At 50.5% G+C, this 25,614-nt stretch overlaps 11 protein-coding genes across 11 annotated transcripts; 5 read left to right on the forward strand and 6 right to left on the reverse strand.

Moving 5' to 3' along the window:
- Positions 1–66: 66 nt before the first annotated feature.
- YAE1 (Yae1 family protein) lies at positions 67–816 on the reverse strand (the record flags this gene model as incomplete). The annotated part of the gene is made up of 1 exon (XM_043282659.1): positions 67–816. The coding sequence occupies one exon, from the start codon at positions 814–816 to the stop codon at positions 67–69; it is 750 nt and encodes a 249-aa protein (XP_043140016.1).
- Positions 817–1,850: 1,034 nt separating this feature from the next.
- ACHE_70338S (uncharacterized protein) lies at positions 1,851–2,624 on the forward strand (the record flags this gene model as incomplete). Its single annotated transcript, XM_043282660.1, has 1 exon — positions 1,851–2,624. One exon carries the CDS (start codon positions 1,851–1,853, stop codon positions 2,622–2,624), a length of 774 nt encoding a protein of 257 aa, XP_043140017.1.
- A 3,127-nt stretch (positions 2,625–5,751) lies between these two features.
- On the reverse strand, positions 5,752–7,548 carry ACHE_70339A (SD08430p; the record flags this gene model as incomplete). The annotated part of the gene is made up of 2 exons (XM_043282661.1): positions 5,752–6,094; positions 6,146–7,548. The coding sequence occupies 2 exons, from the start codon at positions 7,546–7,548 to the stop codon at positions 5,752–5,754; spliced, it is 1,746 nt and encodes a 581-aa protein (XP_043140018.1).
- Positions 7,549–8,147: 599 nt separating this feature from the next.
- On the forward strand, positions 8,148–9,197 carry ACHE_70340S (uncharacterized protein; the record flags this gene model as incomplete). Its single annotated transcript, XM_043282662.1, has 2 exons — positions 8,148–8,193; positions 8,245–9,197. 2 exons carry the CDS (start codon positions 8,148–8,150, stop codon positions 9,195–9,197), a joined length of 999 nt encoding a protein of 332 aa, XP_043140019.1.
- A 364-nt stretch (positions 9,198–9,561) lies between these two features.
- Positions 9,562–11,243, reverse strand: ACHE_70341A (uncharacterized protein; the record flags this gene model as incomplete). Its single annotated transcript, XM_043282663.1, has 2 exons — positions 9,562–10,194; positions 10,245–11,243. The coding sequence occupies 2 exons, from the start codon at positions 11,241–11,243 to the stop codon at positions 9,562–9,564; spliced, it is 1,632 nt and encodes a 543-aa protein (XP_043140020.1).
- Positions 11,244–12,231: 988 nt separating this feature from the next.
- ACHE_70342A (putative esterase/lipase) lies at positions 12,232–13,119 on the reverse strand (the record flags this gene model as incomplete). The annotated part of the gene is made up of 1 exon (XM_043282665.1): positions 12,232–13,119. One exon carries the CDS (start codon positions 13,117–13,119, stop codon positions 12,232–12,234), a length of 888 nt encoding a protein of 295 aa, XP_043140021.1.
- Positions 13,120–14,282: 1,163 nt separating this feature from the next.
- ACHE_70343S (multidomain presynaptic cytomatrix related protein) lies at positions 14,283–15,779 on the forward strand (the record flags this gene model as incomplete). Its single annotated transcript, XM_043282666.1, has 7 exons — positions 14,283–14,372; positions 14,426–14,501; positions 14,557–14,566; positions 14,622–14,806; positions 14,862–14,921; positions 14,968–15,618; positions 15,670–15,779. The coding sequence occupies 7 exons, from the start codon at positions 14,283–14,285 to the stop codon at positions 15,777–15,779; spliced, it is 1,182 nt and encodes a 393-aa protein (XP_043140022.1).
- Positions 15,780–16,565: 786 nt separating this feature from the next.
- ACHE_70344S (phosphopantothenate--cysteine ligase CAB2) lies at positions 16,566–17,747 on the forward strand (the record flags this gene model as incomplete). Its single annotated transcript, XM_043282667.1, has 1 exon — positions 16,566–17,747. One exon carries the CDS (start codon positions 16,566–16,568, stop codon positions 17,745–17,747), a length of 1,182 nt encoding a protein of 393 aa, XP_043140023.1.
- Positions 17,748–18,285: 538 nt separating this feature from the next.
- ACHE_70345S (glycosyltransferase family 31 protein) lies at positions 18,286–19,735 on the forward strand (the record flags this gene model as incomplete). The annotated part of the gene is made up of 2 exons (XM_043282668.1): positions 18,286–19,356; positions 19,418–19,735. The coding sequence occupies 2 exons, from the start codon at positions 18,286–18,288 to the stop codon at positions 19,733–19,735; spliced, it is 1,389 nt and encodes a 462-aa protein (XP_043140024.1).
- Positions 19,736–19,840: 105 nt separating this feature from the next.
- ACHE_70346A (polysaccharide deacetylase family protein) lies at positions 19,841–21,736 on the reverse strand (the record flags this gene model as incomplete). Its single annotated transcript, XM_043282669.1, has 4 exons — positions 19,841–19,856; positions 20,142–20,460; positions 20,506–20,588; positions 20,637–21,736. 4 exons carry the CDS (start codon positions 21,734–21,736, stop codon positions 19,841–19,843), a joined length of 1,518 nt encoding a protein of 505 aa, XP_043140025.1.
- A 538-nt stretch (positions 21,737–22,274) lies between these two features.
- Positions 22,275–24,946, reverse strand: ACHE_70347A (DEAD/DEAH box helicase; the record flags this gene model as incomplete). The annotated part of the gene is made up of 10 exons (XM_043282670.1): positions 22,275–22,627; positions 22,687–22,835; positions 22,887–23,080; positions 23,135–23,286; positions 23,338–23,417; positions 23,483–23,843; positions 23,899–24,034; positions 24,092–24,149; positions 24,214–24,642; positions 24,915–24,946. The coding sequence occupies 10 exons, from the start codon at positions 24,944–24,946 to the stop codon at positions 22,275–22,277; spliced, it is 1,944 nt and encodes a 647-aa protein (XP_043140026.1).
- Positions 24,947–25,614: the final 668 nt, after the last annotated feature.

Genomic DNA, 25,614 nt, shown 5'->3' on the forward strand with positions numbered 1-25,614 from the left:
GGGGAGGACGGATGTCCCAATCTTCCATAAAACGGAGAATTATTACAAAAGCCCAGAGCAAGGAAATCAACTTTGCTCGCCCTCATCATCGGGTGTCGCCGTCGCCTCCGCCTTCTTCTCCTTCTCCTTCTCTTTCTCCTCCAAAGCGTCCATATTCACCTCCCACTCCGCCACTTTAACCCTCCCCTCCCACGACGAGACAACCCCGTCGCCCTTCCTCCCCAGCTGTGTCTCGGGCTTCTCCTGCTCCTTTTCACCCATATTCTCCAACCCATTGAAAACAGCCTGCACTTCCAACTCCTTCAGTGCGCGCTGATAAATTTTCGATAGCTTTTCTCTTTGTTCACGGCGTAGGATCTCGATCTCCGATTCTTTCCCCTGTCCCTGCCCCTGCGCGCGGTCCGTAGACTTGCCCCCACGAGAAGTAGACGGGAGTTTCTTCACAGCCCCACCACCGACTTTACTCTCATACCCGCGCAACACACCCTCTAATATACCAAGTACCGTCCCCGCGCGCATACCCAACTGCGCGCCCACAGGAAACCCCGCATCAAACCCATCCTGAACATGCTCACCCTTCGACAACGAAATACCATCGCGGTATCCCGTTGTCACATGCTGGCGACGGAGCGAGGGGAGATCGGAGGGTTCTGCGGCGGCGGCTGGTACTGCGGCTTCTGGAGCTGGAACGTGGTCGTGCTCGAACGATGAGGATGGTGGTGGCGAGGAACCGAAGATGTCGTCGAGGGTGTCGGCGGCGGGGGGTGGTGGTGGTGGTGGCTGGGCTGTGATGGTGTCGGAATGGGTTGAGGTCATTGTGGTGGTGGGGGAGAGGGGGGCGGAGGGGGTTGAGCTGGTTGATTCCATGGATTTGGTGTGGTTTGGAGGGTATATAAAGGTTTGTTGGTATGGTTGGAAAATCGTAGATGTGTTGTTCAGAAAAATTATGGAAGATCGGAGCGAGGTGTGGAGCGCCGAGATAAATGTCCTAAAAGGGTAATATTGATTTCGTCAGATTCCTCTCGCGTCATCTTTATACACCAACGCAGCCGACATTTGTGTTTATTATATTATATGAGCCAGATACACAAGTGATATGTTGATTACAGACATCTCAATCTTAGAAGAAAGGCCCTGAAGAGAAGCAATAGAAGCTTCGACCTCTGCGTCCCCGCTGAGCAATTAGTTGGTTATTACGCCATTGAGCCTATTCCCGGCCTGTTTTCGTTGATTTCGGTAGCGATGAGTGGAAAGACCCCAACTTTGCCCATTAGGCCACAGGCTGCCAATGCAACGATGTGTTAGCCATATGCACTTCTTCAATCTGGGATGAACGCAGCTGCCAACGGTGCATAGCATATCTGTGCACCCGATGCCAATTGGCAGATGCCCAACATTTCCCTCATAGCGGCAGCTTATTGGCTTCGGCTGCTGGAACAGGACGGTTTAGAAGCCGACCTGCCTATGAAGTACCTGACGATCGCCAAAGAGCTCTATGCTAATGCATTGTGAGGGTATGCCTGATACGTTCGTGGAGAGGTCTCTGGATGCCTAAACGCTGCTTGTCTGACATCAATGACGACAATCCGAAAATAGCGTGATATACTCCGTATAACCGACATCGGCGGCTCTAAAGTTAAGAATCATTATTTAGACGGGGATTACCAGGGCACTCACAGGTTACTGAGAGCACGGAATATTCCAGGAACGGTACTTGAAAAACGGTGGTTGGAACCCAAAACAGTATATCGGAAGTATGACTCCCTAACCATACGATGCCCCGCTCAGCCTTATAACAACATCCTCGCAGCATCTTCCTTTCTTCTTGGTACAAAACACCAACATCCAAAATGGCCTCTCGACGCTTCATCCTCCTCTCCTCCCCCTTCGCCATCGGATACGGCGTCCACCAAGGTCTCAACATCCTCGAAGCCAAATATCCCGCACTTCCCCCTGACACCAACACCAGCGCAGCCCTCCGCACCCCCTCCAATCCCAAAACCCAACGCTGCGCCTACGTCGACGTCTACTCAGCCCGGGTCCCCGTAAAAGCCCTCGAGTCCCACCCCGCCGCCGAAGAATCCAGAAACCTCCAAGAAGCATGGGCCCGCACACTATTCCAGAGCCGTGTTCTTCGCACCGAAGCCCGTCTCATCGGCCTCTTCACAGCCGGCCGTCCTACTCCCGGTGATACAGGCAACACACCAGGTGGATTCTCGCAGAAGGATGAGCGGGGCGAGCAGCGGAAATTAATGAACGGAGCGCTTGCGGTTGAGCGATCGCCGTCGTCGGGATCGTGGCTTTCTATGTCAGGGCCATCGGGGCTGTTGGTTTCTTGGAAGGTTCCGGATAATGCGCGGGAGTTCTTTGAGAAGATTTCTGTGTATGGATATCCGTGGCGGTTGATGTCTGGTGGAAGACATGAGGTTAGTGTTTCGAAGCCGTTCAAGGAGGAGGGGAGACAGGTAGTGGAGGTGCGGTTTGCGTCGGCGCATGATTATGAGATTGTTCCCGATGAGGGAGAGTTGGAGAAGCAGAAGGTTATCCCGGCGTGGGTTGGGAAACTGCATCGCGGTTTTGCGCGACTGATATTGGACAGTGCTGTTCGGGAGTTGCAAGATTGATCTGTTGTCTGTTTGCGTTTGATGCTGATGCCGATGCAGCAGGGATTTGCTGTTGGTGAATCTTTGTTGATATTACTTTTCATTCACTGAGTGATCGTCTTTATACTTCTGGTTGCTCTTGCTCCTTGCTCCGACAAGATGAATTATGTCTTTACGTCGCCATGTTATATACCAGCAGTTATAGCTCTGCTAATCCATCGAAATCTCATCGTTTTGTCGTCCCTCACTCGAAATGGTCCTCATGGACGTCGTTATATACAAAATACAGAACAACACTGTTTTTTAGTTTTTTTGTCATCCCTCTCGCTACAAACTTCGATTATATACTCAAACACCGAAGAAGAAGCGAGCCTATGCGAATCCGTGCTGCATGTGTACGATGACTATCAGGTTCCACCCAGGGCCAGTTCGTTATCGAGACCTGGTAAGGAGACCCATCGACAAGCTTGTTTTCAGACGTCCATGTTACACTAAGAATACTATCTAACGATTGGTAAGATACAGGCCCGCATGTTAATAACGAGCTTTTAACACATGTTTCAAGAAACCGACGTTATTTTGTGGAATTACTTGGAACATATTCCGGATTCAACTCTTGCAAAAACCAGGTAAGTAGTCCATTCGTTTTATCATATTGCGCTTGTGGTGACAGGCCTTCTTACTCCTGAAAAGAACGAATTTTGTACCGTGCCAAAACCACTGGACGATGTCCAACCGCAAAATGCAACAGAATGTATGTCTTCTCTACAGAATTTATGGGTTATTGGCGGAATCTAACCAAGGTTGTTCAGATAGTATATCCCATTCACGCAACAAACACTTGATATTACGATTCACAATTCACATCTCCACTCACATCTCTTTAGGCCCTATCAATCTTGCTTTTCAATAATTTTTTTATGTTAATTGACTTTTTTTTTTTTTTTTTGATATCTAGGCCGGTTCGAATGTTCAAACGAGCTGATGGAAAGCAGGCAATGGCTTAAATAAGGATCGCAATGCGACAGTTTACACCAATCGACTGCTCTGCGAGTGAGTAAAGGTTTCAAATCAGTCGACAAATTTTAATTTCACGTTTTCGTGGCAAACAATCATTGGTAGGTCCAACTGCCATCAATTCAAGACAATTGACTCATTCAATTCTAGTACACAGCTATAGGGTTTATTGCACCACTATCGTGAAGTGGAGCGGCTCCCTCTTAACTGCGAGGTGTATGTCTATATAGAAGCGAAGATGCTGGGGCATTGTCTACGCAAAACACCACAACGCTCCCCATATCCCCATCCATCTTCACTTTTGGGATGAACTGAATTACTGTGACAAGCTGATGAGTCCAATTAGTGAAACTTATAATATTTGACGGTTACCAATAGGATGCCCTATATTATCGAGTCTTTTAGTTCCAACCTTGGGAAGTTTATCATTCAGCCCAGCCGCTTTGTCTGTAAGTGTCCCCACGATGTCCCTTCTGATCTCGTGATTCATACAATGTCCGACAGTACAGGACTTATGTATGGATTAGAAGATGAATATTCTTAACGCGGTTTTCAAACACAACATTCACGATTGACGAACCTAAAGTTATAACCACTACAAGAAATCAACGATATTTTCTGGGTCAATCAAACTCCGTTGTGAACGAGCAGTCATACTATCAACGAAATTCCCCGGCATGCAGAGGCTAGCGAGGGAACAATATTCCTCATATGACCGAGACTGTGAGCCGAAGAATGACACATGGAAAGATGGGTATGAACAAGTTTAATCAAACAAAATGTCCTCAGCGATATATGAATCAAGTGTAATGGGATCAAAGAAGCACAGATGGTCTAGAACTACAAAATATCCAATAGGGAACAAACCTTCAATAACCCAGACTCGCTGTCATCCAACATAGCGACCCCATGGAGACAGGTGAGTTTCCCATGATATTGCAATATCCGAAATGCTAACCAAAACACCGAAGAGATGCTACAAAAACAACTCCGTACAGTCAGCATATGGATATGTCTCACACGAATTTCGACGTTGTGGCTGCCCTATTGCTCGAACCGAGTTTGAGATGTCCTAGGATTATTAGTCGTCATGTCTTCTCATCGTTACACAACTCGCCCCATACTTAGTGCAGCAACAGGAACGAAGTTTGTTCTGCCTTCCCACTCGGCCTTCTTTTTAATAATTATTGCGTGTCGGTGGAAACTTAAGCGACAGGACGAATATACTGATATCAAAATTCAGAGAGTAGAGTACAATGCTAAAAGATGTCTCTATCAATGACTACGTTGAATATGGAAAGGGTGCACTGTCTTAATAATTGCTACTTCAAATACTAGAGATCATATAATGCAAATTATTATACTGAATATCCAATTATACCATTGTATATAAACACGCAACACGCCTCAATCAAGATGGAGTAGGAGAACACCAATTCGGATGCTTCACCACCCAGCCACGCTGTAAGTCTCCACATCATTCAGAAACCATTTGAAACTCGTCTCATCCGCTCATACAGCGTCCTCCCTTTAGGCTCTGAAGGGGCTTAGCAGACAAGAGACTTAGCAGACATCTCTAGACCCGGTGTAGACAAGGATTCCCTCGCCCTAATGCCTTCCTTCGTTGCAGGGTGAATTTTGAATTTTTCGATTATGATTGACCGCGCTGCTGAAATCGCAGTTTGCGACGCGGATATTGAAAATATCGGTTTCAATTGCTACCAGGGCTCTAATTATATAGAAAGTAAAGCCAGAAAGAAGAGAGAATATTGGAAAGACGAATTGGTGATTAATAGTACGGAGTATGGAGTGAGGAGACGAAAAACGAAATTGATGCGGAAAATTGCTTATCTTGTCGTGACCTCATCTCTGGGGATTTACTGTGCATGGCATATGCGAAACATGCTCATATTAATGTACTAACTACGTCCAGTCCTACTGCAATGACAGTTGAGTGAAAGTAACCAATTATATAATATCATAAGAAATACCACCAAATACACCACAAAGATGCAAGTGATGTTCCATTTGAATCTATCATACATCCAACAGGCAAACCCACAGCCTCTCACCAACCGCTCAGGCCTATGAGAACACCCCAAAACGCTCAAAACAAGTGCGTATTTAAGACTTAAGACCGATTCCCCGACGCAACCCTCCAAGCTCTAAGCGGCAGCCCCTGCAACTTAAGAACAGCCGGCTTGATAAACAGCACGAACGTAACCACACCAACCAACACACACAGGATGTTCGTCGTGTAGTATCCATCGTGGACGACGTGGCAGGTGCCGCCACCGTTGACGCAGCGGTTCTTCTCTGGTTCCAAAGCGCAGGAGAAGGGAGAGGTTACGAGGGCGTCTTTGAGGGTTTCTGCGGCGGGCGGGGTGGTCGGGGGAATGCAGGTGGCTTCGGTGAAGAGGTCGACGAGGCGGAGGATGAAGTAGCGGGGGAATGTACCGCCGAGGTTGCAGACGCTGGTGCTGTTAGTTATACACTTTCTTAAGTTGAGGGGAGAATGGACTTACGTAGCCAACAAGGTCATGTAGGTTCCTCCAATGACCGGATCTGCGATACGAGCGTGGAACGCTGACACGGCAACAAACATGACTGTGTTCATGAATGTAGATACCACATGCTCTCCGATAACCGCTAGCAGGTACCAGAATGGAACCTCCGGAGATGCCGGGAAGATCGTCACTGTAACCTGGGCCAGCACAGCAGCTGCTAGACGTCCAACAAATGCCCAGCACCACAGTCGCATGGGCGTGTATTCCGTGGACCACTTGCCGGCATAGTAGCCGAGGAAGATTTCAAACGGGAAATCAATCAAGACCACCAATGCCATGTTGTCTTGTCCGAAACCCTTGTCCAGAAGTTTGAGACTCGTGACACCGTCGTTGGCTTGGAATCCAATCTTCGCGATCAGATGTACGAGGATGATAGTCTGAACGTTCTTGAGCTTCAACACGTTCCACATGCTCCGGTAAACGTGCATGATGCTATCCCGCTCCCGGGTCTTGTCCTCCTTCTTCATAAAGGCGAGACATAGCGTCACAATCAGATACGTCCATCCCCAGAAGTTCAGGTACGTCCCAAGCGACAGCAAACCCCCCTCCGACGGAGTCGAACGGAACCAACGGTTCGCAAAATCCGCCGAATTGAACGCCAGGAACACCGTGTAAGAAAGGAAATGCCCAGCCGTCAATCCCACTGTCTGCGCCGTAGAAGCGTATGAGATATTCGGCGGCGACATGAGCGTAATAGCCCATCCATCAACGGCAATATCCTGCGTCGCACAGAAAAACACCAACATAAACCACCAATACGTGAAATTCCACACCCCGGCACCACCATTCGCCCCCGCCGCCGTCATCATCTCCTCAATGCGACCCCCCAAATAGATCATCGCCAACCCAGCAATAACCTGAACAGGGGTAATCCAACTCTTGCGCCTTCCAAACGTTGGACTCCAAACAGCATCCACAATCGGACTCCAAAGCAACTTCAGCGAATATGGATACGACGCCAACGAGAAAACCCCAATCTGCCCATACGACAAATGCGGCTTCAGCAGAAACGGCACCGACCCCGTCGCAAGACCCATCGGAATCCCCTGGAGAAAATACAACACACATAGCAGCAGAAAGTTCCGTTTATCCGTATGCGGGAGGTTCTGGAAGCTCGTCGTCGCCAGGCCCGGAGTCTGCGGCGTCGTGGGCATCGAGGGCTCTTCGTCTAGGGTGAAGGACTCGCGGGACATGAGGCGGTTTGCACGCGCGGAGGAGGACTCCGGCGGTGTGTCCCGCTTGCGCATTTCGATGTTGCTGTTCATTTTCTCGCGATTGGCATGACCGTTTTCGTGGCCGGTTGCGAGGGTGAGGCTCGGTTTGGAGCGGCGCTTGTTGAGGGTCTGGCCCTTGGGCTTCATCGGTAGCGTTGCTGTACGTTTGTGTAATTGTTATGCCCGCCTGTTGATCGGACTGTATTCGATGATTTGAGAAAGGAAAGAGAAAGACTGTATCTAGTTCGAAGTCGAATGTACTATTGCATGCTAGTCTCGGACGGTGTCAATCGGGTATTCGGTAGATAAGGAGAGGCGAGTCTAGACCAGAACAAAGACTGGTTGAAAGGAAGGAAGAGCCAAAACCAATAAAGGAAAGAAGAGAAAGAGAAAGAAAAAGAAAGAAGAAAGGAAAGAAGTCAGAAAGACTGAACGGCGTCCATCCGGAAGGAAAGTTGGAGGAGGCGAAGCAAGGCTCGGAAGTGGAAGGCCTGAGGTTGAGGATAGTTGGCCTCTGCGGCGGTAATGCAATTCTACCAACAAACAATCACATATAGCCGTTGTAGTAAGAATTGGCCTCAGAATTCAATAGAATAAACTCACTTCTGTATACCAACGTCAGTAAAGAGAATACTCCAGCACATGCATCACGTCACGTGGTCCGAGCACTCCGTCTTCATCACTCCGGACTCCTAGATACGCGACAACACCATCACCACCGCTGCCACCCAAACAAACTCTCAACAATGGAATCCGACCTCGACGCGGATATCTCCTCTATCCGCGCAGAAAGTAAGCAGCAACCCACTAATCGTCCCTTTGGGAAGATACTAACGTGCGCAGTCCGCGCCCTCCAATCCCGCAAACGCTTCCTCTCCTCCAGCCTCCTCGCCTCCGACGCTCTCCAAAAACACTTCTCCGACCCTGACACCTTGTCATCCGCAAAATCGCAATTGCAGCTCGCAGAAGCATCCCCCCTGGTCCAATCCGCCAACACCCACACCGAATCGAACCACCACCGCATCGCGTTCTCGACGACCGCGTTTCCGTTTACAGACCCTTCGCCTCATGGCTCGTCGGGAGGCGGTAAAGATCAAAATAAAGATAAGGAGAAGGAGAAGAGTCTACTAGGTGTGCGCATCGACATTTGCGCGCGGAACGGCCGCTTCGCGAAACCGTACTATGTACTCCTAAAGCGAGTTCCAGGACCAGATGGCCAACGGCGGCTGCGCGTACATCGACATACGATCCCCGCGTTTATCTCGATGGAGAAACTAGAGCGGACATACCTGCCTACACCCTCGCAGACAGAAGAGCAGGAACAGAGAGAAGAAGAGGAGGAGGAATTGAAACCTTGGAAGAAGAAGAAGCGACCCAATAGAAAACCAGACCTCCACGCCTTCGTCCGAACACTCCGACGCGAACTAGTCTCGTGGCAGAAGAGACGCGACGCTGTCGGGTTATTACGGGAGAAGCTTGGGGTGCGGAATCAGGATTCTGACTCCGAGCAGGATATTTTCTCTGACGTCAAAGATGGAGAAGGGTGGTTACCAATAAACCCAATGGGTCTTGCATCGCTATCACCAACCGCACTGGAAGCACGATACGTCAGATTAGAATGGGAAGATGGTCGCGTGGGGAGATTCAAATTGTCGAATACCGGGATGGTGGAGCGCGCGGTTGTGATAGGGGACCAGGGTAGGGATAAAATACTGGAAGCAGCTATGACAGGCGGTGATGGGCGGGTAGAAAGCGTGCTGGACCGGTTGGGGCAGTATACTACATCGAAGCCCTGACTGGGTAGTAAGAGATGATGTATGAACTACTCTAGGGATTAAACGCTATGCACATAATTCAAAGACCGCTGATGCGTGTGTAAACCAAGAAAGATATGAAAAAAGAGCAACGTATTGCTGCGATTAGAAAAGAATAAAACCACCAGTGGCTAAAAAAAGAAGTATGTAGCAAAACACCATGCTAGACGCGAACCCGAACAGCTGCGGAAATCAAATGCAAACGATGAGACAAGTATGCGACCCAAAAGGAAAACCCAAGAAGAATATGCAAAACATATGCTGGGAAATGGAAGAGAGAAAGGAAAAAGGGTATCACTGGACATAAAATCATCAAGACAAAAAAAAAAAAAAAGAGGAGAAAGTATTAGATCATCGTTCCATCTCCTTTCTGGTGCATCTGTTCATCATCACCGCTGCCAGCAACGCAGCATGCCGAGTCTCGCGTCTCGTAGTGCGAATCATTGAACGTCAGTGGCGGAAGAGGACCATACGGCTGGCCATGCTGTTGTTCTAGCTTCCGGCGCAGAATGGCTTCCTCCAGATTCCAGCGATGCATCAGCTTTGTCTTTCTAGCGTCGAAACCCTGCAGGACATTCAATTCCTCTTGCTGGTGCTGTTTCTGCAGTTCCGAGAAAGCCTCCGCGTGCTTGTCGATCATGGCGTCTAGCTCGTTCTCGAAGCGTTCGATGGCTTCTTGTAGGCGGCGTTCCTGGCGCTCGCGGAGAACCTTGATCTTGGATTCGTGCAATTGGTCCATTGTTTCATGGTCGTGGTATTCCTGCGCCAGCTGGGCCTTTTGTTGGCTTGTGTATTTCCGTTGGAAAGCGGGCTTTTCGGAGCCGGAACCGGGGGAGGACGGTGGGCTTCGGTTATTGAAGTAGCCTTCCATGTGCTTGATGCGCGTGCGCGCATTTTGCTTGGCCCGGTCGAATTCACGCTGCTGTTCCATTTCAACGGCGAGTTGTCGCTCTTCCATCTTGATGGCATTGGCAGTGTTCTAAACTGTTAACAAACATGATTTCTCAAGGAATGGAAATCAATACCAACCTTTTCGCGCTTCTCCTCCTCCGTGCGCTTATTCTCCGCCAACCGATCGGCCACAGAAGCCTGCTGCCGACTTCGCAACCGACTCATAAAGGCAGCCTGGAACGTGACATGCCGATTCCTTTCCAAGCGATGCGCCTCGCGCATTTTCACCAGCTCCGCATTAACCAAACTCCTCTGCAGCGACTCATGATCAAAAACCGGAATCTCAAGTTTCATAACCGAATCCTCCCCATTATTCGGAGCGCTGGTAGGTTGCGACGACTGGGCTTCACTGGGCTTCGACTCCACATACACCTTCTCCTCCCCTTGCTCTCCCTTGGTAACTGTAATCTGAGCCTCGGGCGGAAGCAACACGGCCGAGGACGTCCGCTTCCTGCGAAACGGGAATTTGTCAATCGCGGACTTCAGGCTCTCCCTGCGTTTCTGCTTCTTCTCCCCCGGCGTCAGGCTTATCATGGAATGTCGGTTGTTATGCACAGCCACAGGAGATGCTCTTGCGGTGGCTCCGTCGCTGCCAGCGGGGGCTAGCTTTCCATCGCTCGAGCAGTACGATGTAGGGCGTGTGGAGAGTGATGCGATCGAGCGGACGCTACCGGATTTGACTGGCCGGGAGGAGACGGTGAGTTCGGAGAGGGAGGAGGTGATCTGATCGAGGGGGATTTCATGGTGCGCATGCTGCTTCTGGGGCCGATCCTGCTGCTGTTGACCTTGTTGTTGGCCTTGCTGCTGCTGGTGTGCCGTCCCTGGCCTTTCGCAAACCGAATTGCGACCGGTCGACGAGCCAGACGACAGGACTGGAGAGGAAGAGGATAAATCGACCAAGCCCGAGGCAATCGACGCCGTTAGTGATGCAGTCACCTCGAGCTCAGGAACCTTGAGGCCCAGCTGGTGCGCCTCATCGAGTAATTTTTGATTGCTGGATAGTTCCGATTCTTCCGACGGGTGTAACAGGACTTCTTTGCGGTATTGGTCCTCGTCAACGGGATTGTAAACGCTCATGGTTGTGTGGTCGCAGACTAGTCGAGTATAGTAGAGATAGTAGCAATGATTGTGGTTATAGATAGAGGTATGAAACACATCGGAAGCCCGCGACCAACAAAGCCCGGCAGATGGAGAGGGAAAACAAAACAATTAATCAAAGAATCAAAAGAGAGGCTCAGACTAGACTGAAACGGAAGAATAAAAGAATGCTAGAAAAATAATGGAATAAAAAAGAAAAAGGAGGAGGGGCTAAAGCTGGGTCAGGTCAGGGGCGCGCCGTGGTTATAGAGACACTGGACCACGGTACAGAATGATACCAATGGAGAAGGTCGGCGGGAGATTCGATGAGAAGAGGAAAGAAGAGGGCGAGGCGAGAGAGCAAGATTGAAGAAGATATGGAGGTATGGGGTACAAGTGAGCAAGAAAAGGAGAGCTGCAAGTAATAATAAGGACTGGGTCAGGTCATGGACTGACTATGGAGTCTTATGGACACTCTCCAGTCAGTGCTCAAATCCAGTAAGCAATTCAAATCGGGCCCGCTTGGAAATAATGCATTTTTATTTTTTTCATTTGAAAAAAAAAGAAAATTCTCCCTGACCCACGAGAGCATTTCCTTTTTTTTTTTTTTTTGCCGGTTGACCGACTCACGGCCCTTCCACGAATAACCGGCCTTATATCCCATGTCGACGCAATTACATACAGCGTACGTCAGTTACAGGTACATCTCGGAGATCCAAAGAAGAAGCCTTTTTTGTATTACTCTTTCATTGTTCTTATTCCCCTGGCATGTGGCACCGAAGTAGGGCTAGCTAGGGCCCGTTGAGTTTCAGCTTTGAATGAATTGTCCGGCTGCAGGCACCGCGGCTTTCAAAGAAAAGTGGATGTGATTCATCAAAAGTCAAAGAGTGCCAAGTTTTGTATCTATAAAGACGTTTCACATCGCTGTTTAATCTATACAACCACCGAATGCGGAGTACATAGCCAAGTATTGATCTGAGCACATTAACTAGTCGCGGGATAGCATCGCAATGGCCATCGCATATGCCTTTTCCGTAGCATCACCTTGAATGGTACCTTTGCGGGCACTCTTGTCCCAAGCGTGGTTGCAGCCTTGCATCCGTTGACAGACAACCTCGCGACCAGGCAATTCACCGATGCGGGTGGCCAACCTTTCGGCTTCACCCGCAAGACTATCACCAGCTGCCGTCACCATCAGCACGCGGTCTGGGAAGCGGTCCGGCTCGCTGTAATACGGGGAGATGCGGGGATCTCTGGCATCCATGCCAGAAGGGATGTAGCATTTGTCGAACATGCGGGCCGCCGCTGGAGGGATAGGCTTTCCCGTGGGGTCTGGCGAAACCTTGGCGGCTGGATCGGTGAAAAGATCGAGCGGTGGATAAAAGGCAAGCACAGAGTGAAAGGTTTCTCGAGGGTAAATGGTCGATGAGGCTGCCAGCGCTAAATTCGCTCCAGCACTAAAGCCCGAAATGTCTACGCGAGATAGGTCGAACTCGGTGGGCTGATTGAGTACCCAGTTGACCACATCCTCGACGTCATTCAGCGCTGCGGGGAATGGATGTTCAGGCGCTAAACGGTACTGCACGTCCAGCACCGTGTATTTGGTCTCTTGGCTGACTTGATAACAAAAAGGACCGTCGCTCCCGTGCATCGGGATAACGAAACCACTGCCGTGGAAATTGATCAAGACGGGTGACAATTTGGGTGCAGATGATGATCGATAGATATGGGTCTTGATTGTCCTTCCAGTTTCTCGAGACGGAATACGGTACACCTCATCGGGAGGGACCACGGTACGCTTGCGAGAGCGAAACCGCACAAGTGCTCGGATGAGCACGGCAACGAGCTTGTAATAGAGATAGGAAAACCACGACATTATTTGATGCGTTGATCGCCACCAGGAGCCAAGCACCCAGCGGGACTGTCAACTTTGTAGAGGTGGAAGATGAAACGAAGCAAATTGCCTATGACATCGGAGAGGCTTGAGCGGCCTAAGCACGGAGGGGCTGAGGTGGACTCGTATTGTGATTGCAAGCCGTGTCTGTATGGAGCAATGCAGAGGAGAGTTGCGATACAGAGATTTCTCTCGTCAACAGAGCGAAACACCGTGTCGATACGGCCCACGATAGCATTCAGTAGACACGATCAATCGAGCTGGACGCGCACTCGCACTCGTATTGTCGAGGTATTTTCGGTGCTTGAAAAGGCACAATTCCCGGGAGAAGGCCGATAATGTTCAATAATCGTAGGGAGAAGTGGGTAATAACGGCCCACCAAATCCTCGTGACAAGAAATCTTCCAATCCCAGAGGCGAACAAAATTAAGGTCAACTCGTGGCTCTCACGTGGAGAATCGAAACAACCGCAGTAAGCGGCTTAGATCTCCGGCCGGTTGTTTCAGAAGAGTTGGAAAAAGGGTTTGCCCCTGGAAGATCCTCGAGACTGTGCCATTGTCAGTCAACCTTGAGCCCTTGGCCATGTGGATGTGGGCTTTTATTTCGGAAGAACATCACTGATCTCCGCTGACCCTCTTTCCTGATGTGGCTTTGTTAGGCGGCTCGGTATTTTTCATGTTCTAACATTTTGTTGGTACAGAGAAAAGAGCATACTTGTACTCTGTAGAGTTGACAGAGTGACCGCGGTGTACGGAGTAGACGTACTCGGAGTATGTGTGTAAAGGGGAAGATGCGAGAGGTACGCGATCACGTGCATGTCGTGGCAATAGCAGCACGGACAGTAAACACGTGAAGACCCCTTAATGCAACGCACATGACGGCTTCATCGTCGCCTTAAGCACATCATCCAACAACATCACCGCCAGTCAATCAGCATCGCCATCTCCTACTCCGGAGTACATAACACAGATTATTCAAATATCCTGAAACAGACTAAGCAATTAAGATCTGATCCTTCAGGGGACTACGGCCCATTTTGCCATCCACTCAACTCTGTTCAACATCGCTGCCTACCAATGATTATCAGCAACACGGGCCGCTCTTAATTACCTATTATTGCGCTGCGTTGGGAAAGGGACTAAGCAATGGCTCTTCCAGCTGAACCAGGGGATTCCAAACTCACCGTCTTCCTCCGCCTGCCGTTCCCCAGAGGGAACTTTGTGGATCCTCCACCTGCAAGTTTATCTAACCCGACTGGTTAGAGAGGAGTGCATGCTGACAGGCTTAGATCGAATGGGACGCAACAAAGGACCAGGCTCTTTGGGATGTCTTGTCTCGGCCATCCAAAGGAGATGATATAGACTGTATTGGCTTTGACGCTTCTCCAACTGCCGAGAGCTTATGCTGACTCGTTTACAGGGAAGACACTGTACGGATACCATGAGTATGGATACTTCAGCGCACTAACAGCTGATCTACCCTAGTGCACATAGTTTCGGCGTGACTCTGCAGTTTCTGTTGCAGCAGGCTGCATGGCTTTATGACCGGCAGTTGACCCAGGTGCGCGCACAAATGCGCAAGGTGGGCACGGCCCAGTCAAGTTCTCCGTCGCCAATGCTTGGCTCGACATCGGGGAGTGCTGCGTTGGGTGGTCAATATAAGGGCCAAGGTATGAATCGTTGTACATCAATTGTATCACGGTTGTCACAGCTAATTGCCAAAAGGATCTCGTCCCCCTCCTAGTCGTCTCACAACACAACAGAAAGACGCACAGCCGCAACGGAGTAAGTGAATAACTACTATCTCTAGGACGCATTCTAATAAAAGCAGTCATTCCCCGGCGCACCAGTTCCAATGCTACTATTAACCAAATCAAACAACGAGACCAATCCCGCAATGCCACACCTACGGCAGAGATGAAAGACCCCAAACCAGAAGGTTCCGGCCGTCGACTTTCTGCAAATATACGCGAACAAGCACCACCTGCGCCGACTCGCAGATCCCCTACTTTGGAAGAAGAGGACCTTTCAACAAGCTCATCCGAGTCGGAGTCAGATGAAGAAGAGGAGCTGGACAGCCGGCGGAATCCCAGGTTCAAGCGCTTCGGAAAGTTCTCTATGCATCGACCGGGTCTACGAGACGATGAAGAAGATGACGATGATGACTCGCCAGCTTTCCTCCCTTACTCGCGAGATGTTGAACACAGACCGCGGGAGCACAGTGGACAGGACCTTAATGCAACCTTGCGTCTCAATACCGGAAGCCCAGATGTCTACCGACGGCGTTCAGCTGAACACCCACAGACTCCTCGAAAATTCATGGCAGCAGAATCTTCAATGAGCTCTGCGAGCTCCGGGGTCCCCGTGAGTCACCAGCCGGGTGACAACAGTCGACAAGCAAGTCAGCTGGCCAGCCCCCGGCGGTCGAAAGAAGCCAGCGATGGCACGCCTAGTATGGGGAGTAGCTTCAGTGATCTTGATGGTAAGATGGACCTAGTTACACCTTCCATACAGTCCTATTAACATCTCTTAGCCACGGATGTTACACAGTCAGCGCTTGAGGAGGAACTACTCAGCATGCAGGGCGGAATGGCGAGTCGGATGAGCACCATTAGCCAAGCTTTGCGGAGTCGCTACCTGTAAGACGAATTATGATATGTAAGCTTAATAAGATCCTAGACTGTCAATTATACTGAGTAACTGTACCCCTGTTACTCTATTTAGTAGTTTAGTTTAATTGCTATTTTACGTCGGCAGTCCGATCACGTGCCGCGGGGTCCCGTACGACGGGCGGAGCGAAACCGCCTATCTGGTAGCTAAGCTAATTCTATCATACACACTGGCAAAGCCTCCCTCGCAGGAGCTTGCCTAACTATCTTGGGCCGCAGAAGCCGTAACCTGTTACTCTATTTGTATGTTACTTGAATGTGTTGTTTATGCGGAGAATCACGTGGTACCCCGCGACAGTGACGTCAGCCAGTTCACTCCGAAAGCGGTGAGACAAAGAAACCGACCGAGCCCCTCGGCATAAGCGGAGCTGAGGCCGGCCAGTGTGCATTAATTACTATCCTTATCCTTAGTCGTCCTCCTAAAGCTTCTTATCATACATCCTTATTCTCATTCTTACTGCGTACATTGAAGACCGATTGTCAATTGGATTGGATCCGGTTTACGGAGTACGTATCGTTGAATGGTCCCCAACCGGAGGCGATTTGTTGAGGCCAATAAAGCACCGAGTACCGAGTACTATTGCTGAACTACTGCTAATGAAACCGGTCAATAGGAATTGCCGTCTACGGAGTGGTCGCCGGGTTTATGATCGCACAGTGTTATAAAGACACCGCAATTGACCCAGGTCGAATGGAACCGAATCATTAGTCGCATCTACACCAACACCAATCCCAATTCCTTGTCCTCCTCACTATCGCAATGACAACCCCAGAAGAAGCCGAATCAACCTACTTCAACAACTACCCACCTCCCAAAGCCCTCCCGAAACACGAGTCCCTAGCTCGCGCATTCATCAACTACCATGCCGAGGAGAACCGACGAGTAGTCCTAGTGACATCTGGAGGAACAACAGTTCCTCTAGAGAACCAAACAGTCCGCTTTATCGACAATTTCTCCGCGGGAACTAGAGGAGCTACGTCGGCGGAGTATTTCCTGCAGGAAGGGTATGCGGTGATTTTCCTGCACCGGCAGTTCAGTTTACTGCCGTATTCGCGGCACTACAGCCACTCGACGAATTGTTTCTTGGATTTCATGGACGAGGGAGTTCCGTCAGGGGACTGCAGCAATTCGACGAGCCCGGATCACGGGCCGATCGTGGTGCGCAGTGAGTACCAGGACCAGATGCGGGATGTGCTCCGGAAGTACCGCTATGCGAAAAAGAATAATCGGCTGTTGTTGCTGCCGTTCACGACGATCGCGGAGTATCTGTTTGAGCTGCGGTCGCTGGCGAAGTTGATGCATCCGCTGGGGTCCAAGGCGCTGTTTTATCTGGCGGCGGCGGTTAGTGACTTTTTTATTCCCCGCGACCGGATGGCGGAGCACAAGATTCAATCGTCCGAGGTATCGTCCGCAGAGCAAAGGCAGAAATCCGCTGGGAATAATGAGCAGCAACAGGAAGGGCATAGTAAGAAGCTAGTGATTGACCTGGACCCTGTCCCGAAATTCCTGCACCGCCTCGTGGACGGCTGGGCACCGGAGGGTAGTATGATCGTCTCCTTCAAACTGGAAACCGACCCAGACCTGCTAGTTCACAAAGCGCAGACGGCTCTGCAACGATATTCGCACCATCTGGTTATCGGGAACCTGCTTAGCACGCGCAAGTGGGAGGTGGTATTTGTGACGCCGGACCCACCGTACGAGCGCTGGATCAGGGTTCCCAAGTCGCGACGAAGTAAGAGTATCTCGGGGTCGGAGGCACAGGTTGGGTTGGCGGAGGCCAAGAAGAGGAATCAGGCATTGAGCGGTGCTAAGGAAGGGCAGTCCGGAAGCGGTAATGAGGAGGGCGCTGCACCGGGCGATACAGAAGGTGAGGGAGGGATTGAGATTGAACGATTGATTATTCCGGAGCTGGTCAAGCTGCATTCACGGATGGTCAAGTAGTGTACATACTGTAGTGTTATCGGAGAATTGACCTCCACACCTCCACACATTCAGGGGAGACACCACTATTTGAGTACTGAATATTGTACTCTGGAGTGTGCTCTGTAGGAGTAGTACTCTAATGAGAGAGCTATAGATCTCCAGGGGTTCATTTTTACTTTACTATGGAATTGACTGTGCCGCCGAATGCGAAACGAGCAACGCGTCATAATGGGTGCGATCGTCTTCATCTTCATCGTGCTTCCTCTTTTCGGCGGTGATCTGTATGAAGGCGAATTCCCACGTTCTCCTTTTGTTCTGTCTTTGCTCTGCCACTGTCGTTGTCTCTGTATGTCTCTTTCTCTTTCTCTTTCTCTTTCTCTTTTCCTCTCCATATTACTTTCCTTTTCCCTCCTCTGTATCTCTATTCTAACTACAGTCCAGGAAGCACCGGAGGGGGACCACTCTCTGCGTGGACACATGAATAACGACTAGCCACCACATCACACTACACCAACCACGCCTCCATCAATTGAGACGCACAGGGACACACGCCAAAATGATCACTCCCCGCCTCTACCGCCGCCGAATCACCTGGGTAGCATCCCTGGTCGCCCTCTTCCTCCTCTACCACTTCTTCTCTCTCCGCTCCGACCTCGACGCCCCCGCCGTAGCCGCCAGGACCAAGACCTCCCAGAACGCCAACGCCAGTCCGAATGCAAACGCCAATTCCAACACCAACCAAAAGCCCAACGCAAATAATGGCGAGAAGGAACAGGACCGTCCAATCTGTCCACCCCTTCCCGGCATGGAAGATGTCCTTGTCGTCCTCAAAACAGGCGTCACAGAAGCCCTCGACAAAGTCCCCGTGCACTTCCAAACAACCCTCCGCTGCATCCCTAACTACGTGATCTTCTCCGACCACGACGAGGAAATTGCCGGTGTCCGCGTCCACGATGCCCTCCGCAACATGCCCGACGAAAACCTCAAGCAGTCCATCCCGGACTTCAACATCTACAACCGCATCCGCGCGATGGGCCGCGCTGGTCTCGCGCAGGAGGACTTCTCGGATGTCGCGAACTCCGCGCTGGGAAAGCCGGATAACCCCGGGTGGAAGCTGGATAAGTGGAAGTTCCTGCCGATGGCGATGGGGACGTACAAGCACAAGAGCGATGCGAAGTGGTATGTGTTTATGGAGGCGGATACGTATTTCGTCTGGGGCAGTTTGCTGGCGTGGCTGGAGCATTTCAATCCCGAGGATCCGTTGTATATTGGCACCGAGACGCAGATTGCGGATGTCATCTTCGCGCACGGGGGTTCTGGGTTCATCGTCTCGAATCCCGCCATGAAGCGCGTTGTCGACGAGTACTCGGTCAAGTCGAATGAGATCCATGCCTACACGGCCGGCCACTGGGCGGGCGACTGTGTGCTGGGCAAGATCCTGCTGGACGTCGGTGTTCCGCTGCACTTCTCGTGGCCTATGTTGCAGAACACGGCTGTCGCGGAGCTAGACGAGTTCTCGCCGGACTTCTACCGTCGGCCGTGGTGTTACCCTGCCGTGGCGTTCCATCACTTGTCTGCGCTGGATATCCAGAGTCTTTGGGAATTCGAGCAGAAGCGCTACAAAGAGGTACCCCTTCATCCCCCCTCCATACCCCCATGTCACCATACATGATCTGACCAGAAAACAGTCCCGCAAAACCCTCCTCCTCCACGGTGACGTCTTCAAAGAACGTATCTACCCCGAACTCTCCTCCGACCGCTCCTACTGGGACAACCTCTCCACCGAAGAACACTCCGTCGCCATCGACACCTACGAAGACTGTCAGGCGCTCTGCGCGACGGCCCCGCAATGCGCACAGTTCACTTTCCGCGCTGGACGATGCTACACGAATAAGACGCCGAAAATGGGACATTCGAGTGCGGATGCTAGTTCGGGGTGGATTATGAAGAGGGTCGATGCGATGTTGGCTTCGGCACCTAAGTGTCGGAGGCCGGATTTTGGTTGATTTACTATATACTTTCTTTGATCAAGTTTTCTTTTCTTTTTTTTTTTTGCAAAATTGTTTTCTCCGCTGTTATACTATATTTCTTTTTGTCTATTATATTTCCATCTAGAAATTATTTGGGCTGGGATGGCGTTAGTTGAGGATGTTTATTGACTGTATTGCATAGGGAGCAGATGATACATGCATTGAATTGATTGGTTTTTTTCCTCTAAAAAAAAAACAAAGAAAAGAAAAGAAAAGCAGACTTCGTTACTGACAATTGCATATCGGTTTGGAAAAGACAGTTCAATAATTATACCCCAATAGCCTCCAACACGCCATATGAATATCCAGCCAAGCACTAATAACGCCAATACCTGAACAAATAAAGAATAAGCAGAAGCGTCACATCCAACAGATAGCTCACTTCAGCGGAGGTGCGTTCGGATCTTCAAGACACTGGTCAATCCGCATGATGTTCATACCAGCACTCTTGACCGTATGGATGAATTGTCTGAAATATGCCACCGTGCTCGGACTGAGGTAGTGCATCACGGCCAGATTTCCGCCTTTCGTGATGTCGCGCGTAAAGGCTTCAATCTGTCGTTCCGGGGTATCGGTGTCGGCCCAGAGCCAATCCTCGACGTCAACGCTCCAGTTCACAATGTACGGGTCGAGAAGTCGAGTTGCGAGTATCTGGCGCGTTCTGGCCCCAATAGTTCCGTATGGGGGTCGGAAGTATCGAGCTGCAAATGTTAACACTGGCTATATAGAGAGAAACGAGTTCATACACTGAATTCCTAGGTGGTCCTTGAACGCATCAATATTCTCCAAGATCTCGTCTTCGATATCCTCGTCGTCTAATGCTTCCATCCTGGGAATGTGTTAGAAAGCGAAACCCTGACTCAAGAGAACAACGTACTTTTGATGTGTATTGGAATGAAGCGCAACCTGATGTCCTCGCCGCAACATCTCCCTGTACACCTGGGTGAAATTGGTTTCTTTATCCCTCAAGCCTTTCCCGACAACGAAGAACGTCACGAGCACCTTCTCCTCCTCAAGGATATTCATAACCTCCTGCGCAAATCGCGGTTGCCCATCATCAATCCCAAACGCAAACGAATTAGGCCTCGAGCATTTGAGAATCATCTGTCCATTAGGCAGCTTGAGCGGTACCGACGCCCCAGTTGGCAAGACACGCACAATCTCAATGCGATGCAGCGTGACACTCTCCCCGGAATAAAACCCATTGAAAGAAACCGACACGATCTTCGACAAATCAATTGCGAAGTGCGACATGGGCACATAAATATCATTCTTCCCGCTCAAGTACCGTCTCGCCTCGACTGTATCCCACGTAGCTGGATACGGATTCCTGCCCGGCCGACACTCAGGGTTATTCTGGTTCAGCGAGATACTAAATTTGTTGGATCCCGAGAACACGACGTGCAGATACCGCTCGCGGAACGGCATAAAGTTCGTACAATGCACAGCGGATACCTGCGAGTGGAAGTTCTGATCCGGGTCTTTCGGGTACAGACGCGCGTAGTGTCCACCACGTCTTGTATCGACGCCGTAGTGCACGTCGAGATTCTCGCCAGAACCGTGCCAAAAGCCAAGATCGTTGCGGTCGCTGTATTCGAATGTATCGATAACAAAGGGGTCTCTGTACCTCAGCTGGGCCTCCATGAGGTTCATGCCATACTGGACGGAGGGAGTTGTGGCATCTGGGCTTGCGATCAGCTGGGGGGGCGCTCGTTTATCGACGTTCGTGACGTTGGAATTGATGACAACTGGATCGCCTCCGGCTGCGCTCACAATGGTAAAGAGGCTAGCCAAGAGGAGGAATACGAGCATCATATTGGGTAGGGCAAGGGAGTCGAGGAAGCGGGTGATTCGTCTCGCGGCAGGGGTTTTCTGTTCAAGTCGAACGAGTTTGATTGCGAGGGATAGGAGGACGGCGTCGACGGACTGTTTCAGTCGTTGTAGTCGTGATGGCTCACTGGACTCAGCAGTGTCCATCTTCGCTCTGGTGAAGGTGAGGTAGAAGGAGAATGAAGTTGATACTGGGGAGGAGGACCTTTCCCTGAAGTACGAATTAGGAAGGCGCGTCCTTACTACGGGAAGCTACACCCCGGAACTACAGATTTCCTACCAAAGCGGAAAGCACGAAGGTAAACACACAGAGTATTAATATCTTTAGTTCCCTGGATATGTAACAGTCCCAAGAAGACCCGAGCTAGCCGTCCACCCCATATAGCCTAGGGCCTCAGAACTCGGGTACCCTGCGCATAGTCCAGACAACTCGTCTTTCCCCCCCCCCTTCCCCCCGGAAAACAGAGGCCAGCAAAACAAGACAATTCGTCCACAACCGACTGCTGGATTCCCAGATGTCGCCAAAGCCCCCGAGGCTTAATCAGGGGACAGCCTACTGGTGTTCTTCTCTCGGACCGCGTTCTAAAATCGTTTTGAAAGAGAAGAAAAGTAACATCCTGTCGGGTGCTAGTACCACAGACATTTCAACAGAGAAACGTCCCCTTTATGAGAAGGTGCCAGACCATTAGTCCCAGCTGGCGCCACCGACGTTGGGTTCACCAGTAGCTTCCGGAGGTTCTCCCCAGGCGCTGTCAGTAGCGGCGCCCCAGTTCGAGCTAGGAACCTCGTTGCTGTCGCCCATTTGGATACCTCCCCAAGCGCCACCGTTTGCGTTGTCATCACCGTTCTCATCCTCGTCGTCTGTATCGTCGTTGAAGGTCACGGCTTCCTCCATGGGCTTGTACGCCTCTAAGAAGTCGGGAACGCGCTGCTTGCTCTCCATAAGGATCTTGACGAGGTCCGGGGCAAGCTCCGCATCTTTATCCTCGTTGTAGAATGACGTTGCAAGACCCTCGTTTCCGATACGAGCGGTACGTCCTGTTCCTTATCAGTCATCTGGCTTTATCATTGATTTAGGGCTAGGTTAGGTGTCTTACCAATGCGGTGAACGTACTCGGTGACTCCCCCGTTCATGGCACGAGGAAGATCAAAGTTGATCACATGCATCACGTTCTTGATATCCAGACCGCGAGCAGAAACGCCAGTAGCAACGAGAATAGGGCACCTGGCTGTGCGGAAGGCACGCCTTTTCGATTCGTCAGGAAGATCTCTTCTCGACAAGGGTGACTTCACTTACAGGGCATCTTCACGCTCACGCTGAGTACGATCGGAGTGTATGGAGGTACTCGGAAGTCCCATATTGAACAGATAGTCATCTAAGAAGTCCGCCTGGGTCTTGGTGTTGACGAAGATCAACGTACGCGAGGGAGGCATAGACAGAAGAAGATCGTAGAGACATTTCTTCTTCAAGCTGTCTTCGGCGTAGATGATCTAAGCATTCTCTTAGTACTCGTTATGATGGAGGCTTCTAGTCGGCAAACTTACGTTCTGGTCCACGTTAATGTGAGCACTGCCAGGACGTCCGATACGGACGCGAACATGGTCTTCAGTGAGGAACTTGCGCGCTAGCTGACGGCAAGCCTTGTTGAAGGTTGCAGAAAACATCATGTAACGATGGTCCGCATCCTCGTTGGTGTCTATTCGAGTCAGTCATTGAGATCAATTGAAGTGTCTTGAGCAGTTCCTACCTCCACCAGACATGATACGGTTGAAGTCATCCTCCCAGTCAGACTGAAGAAGCTCGTCTGCTTCGTCGATGATGGTGTATCTGTCAGGAGTTAGTATGATAGTATGATTGCGAAAATAGCAAAGCAATCGTTCGCGGGGTCTTACTTGACGCGGCTAAGTGAGAGGACGTGCGGCTGCCCCATGAAGTCCAGCAACCTTCCGGGAGTAGCGATGAGGATATCACAACCCTTCTGAAGCTCCTCTCGCTGGTCACGAACGGGGGCCCCACCGTAAGCGACACAGGGACGCAGCATAGAGCGATAACACAGACGACGGGCTTCGTCGAAGATCTGTGTGGACAACTCGCGAGTAGGAGCAACGATGAGCACCAACGGTTCCGCACGAACAGCGTCCGTCGAAGGGTTGAATCCGGCAGCCAGATTCGGGCGAGGTGCAGCAAGCTTCTTTGCCTTACCCATCAACTGAGAGAGCACGGGGATAAGGAAAGCCGCAGTCTTTCCCGAGCCTGTGTTTATGTCAACCTCCAGCTCTCATAGGTCATCAAGCTGTGTTGTACTTACCCGTCTGAGCGATGGCGATCAGGTCATGCCCGGTGAGCACGGCGGGGATGGAGTAGGCTTGAATTGGAGTTGGAACGTCGTACCGACACAGCCTGATGTTCTCACGCATAATCGGGTGGAGTCCAGCGTCGTCAAACTGTGTATTGTCAGCAAAATAAAAAACGACGTTCAGTTTTTGGCGAGGCTAACTTACGTTTCTCACAGGGTTGGGACGCTCCCTACTTTCGGCAACAACCTCGATGTTTTGCAAGCTTTACGCGAGGACAGAGTTAGCTCAAGATCCATAAACACATTGGTGTGGCGCGAAGGACTCACTTGCTGATTTTCAAACCGGTACGGTTGATGAACTCGTTACGGAAGAGCATCTCCTCAAGCTCAGGAATCTCAGGCCCGACGTCACCATACTCATCCCTCCACTCGTATTTGGCAGCATTTCCCGCCCACTCAGGAAGGCCCTCTGCGGCTGGCGGCTCACCCGCAAACTCGGAATCAGCAGCGGGGGCAGCAGGACCGTCAGGGCCAGCAGCAGGGCCGACGGGAGCCACGTACTTGCTATAGTCGTACGTCTCTGGGGCAGCCCAACCTTTGGATCGAGCTAGGGAGGCAGCCTCAGCGTTTACCTTGCTGTGACCGTTCGTTTGTCCGTTGGTCTCGACCTCCTGGACCGCGTTGTTCATGTCCGACACGTCGAAGCTATCCATTTTGGAAACGTCAGGGTCGAAGGAGACACGATTTGAACTAGAACTGGAAAGACGCACAAGTTAGACGTGTCTGTTCTAATCGAGAGTTTGGGGGAGAGGGGAATAAAAGGTAGGACTTTGTGTGTGTTGATGAGAGCAGGCCACTTACCTGTAGAGATATATCGTGGAGACGAGAGTCGTTGTGAAACGAAGAATACCTTGCCAGTAGATGACAGGAACAAGAGAGAATGAAAAAAAAAAAAAAAAGAAGATGGAGGGGAGAGAGATTGGAGATGGGTGAAGGAGAGGGGAAAAAAAGTGAGCATGTGAGCAGACAGAAGAAGCTTAGGGCTGCAGTCACTGCGCATCAGGACAGCAACACAGTCGCTGCAACAGAGACCATTCACTCTACAAAGAGAGCTTAGGGTACAATAAAACATAGTTTTAGTGTAGTTCTTCTACGACGAGCGTTTGCGCTGTAGGAATGCCAAAAAAAAAAAAAAAAAGAGAGATCTACTGCAGACTACAGTCTTTTGTTTGCAGCCGCTGCCGCATACTACAAACAGAGACGGATAAGACTCTGGACAATGAACGGCACAAAGATTGTAACCTGTAAGTTTGTTTTGTTTCCTTGTTTTGATACTTTGTACTGCACTGAGGACTGGCGCGTCAGTCAGTGAATGTCTTTCCATGCTGTTCTCAGGTCGTCTTCCAGAACAGCTCAGAAAAGAGAAAGAAAGCTTTCAAGCTCTGCTTGTTCTTCGATTCCTTTGCTGTAGATCAAAATATAGAGATGCAGGTTTATGCAGGATTTGCTTTTCGTATGCTCATAGTCTATTCTCACCATTCCGTACCTTGCTCGATTGATGTAGATACTACGGAGAACGAGTGGCTTGTATACATAAATGGTCCAATTGGATATTTTTTTTTTTTAATTCTACACGCTATTTAGCGTTTGAACCGGATGCAGTGCTCAGGATCTTTTATGCACCGTGGTATAGTTCGGCGTGCAGTACGGAGTAGTGGTAGAGGAGCA

This window comes from Aspergillus chevalieri, chromosome 7 (genome assembly GCF_016861735.1).
Source record: "Aspergillus chevalieri M1 DNA, chromosome 7, nearly complete sequence".
Taxonomy (NCBI): Eukaryota; Fungi; Ascomycota; class Eurotiomycetes; order Eurotiales; family Aspergillaceae; genus Aspergillus; species Aspergillus chevalieri.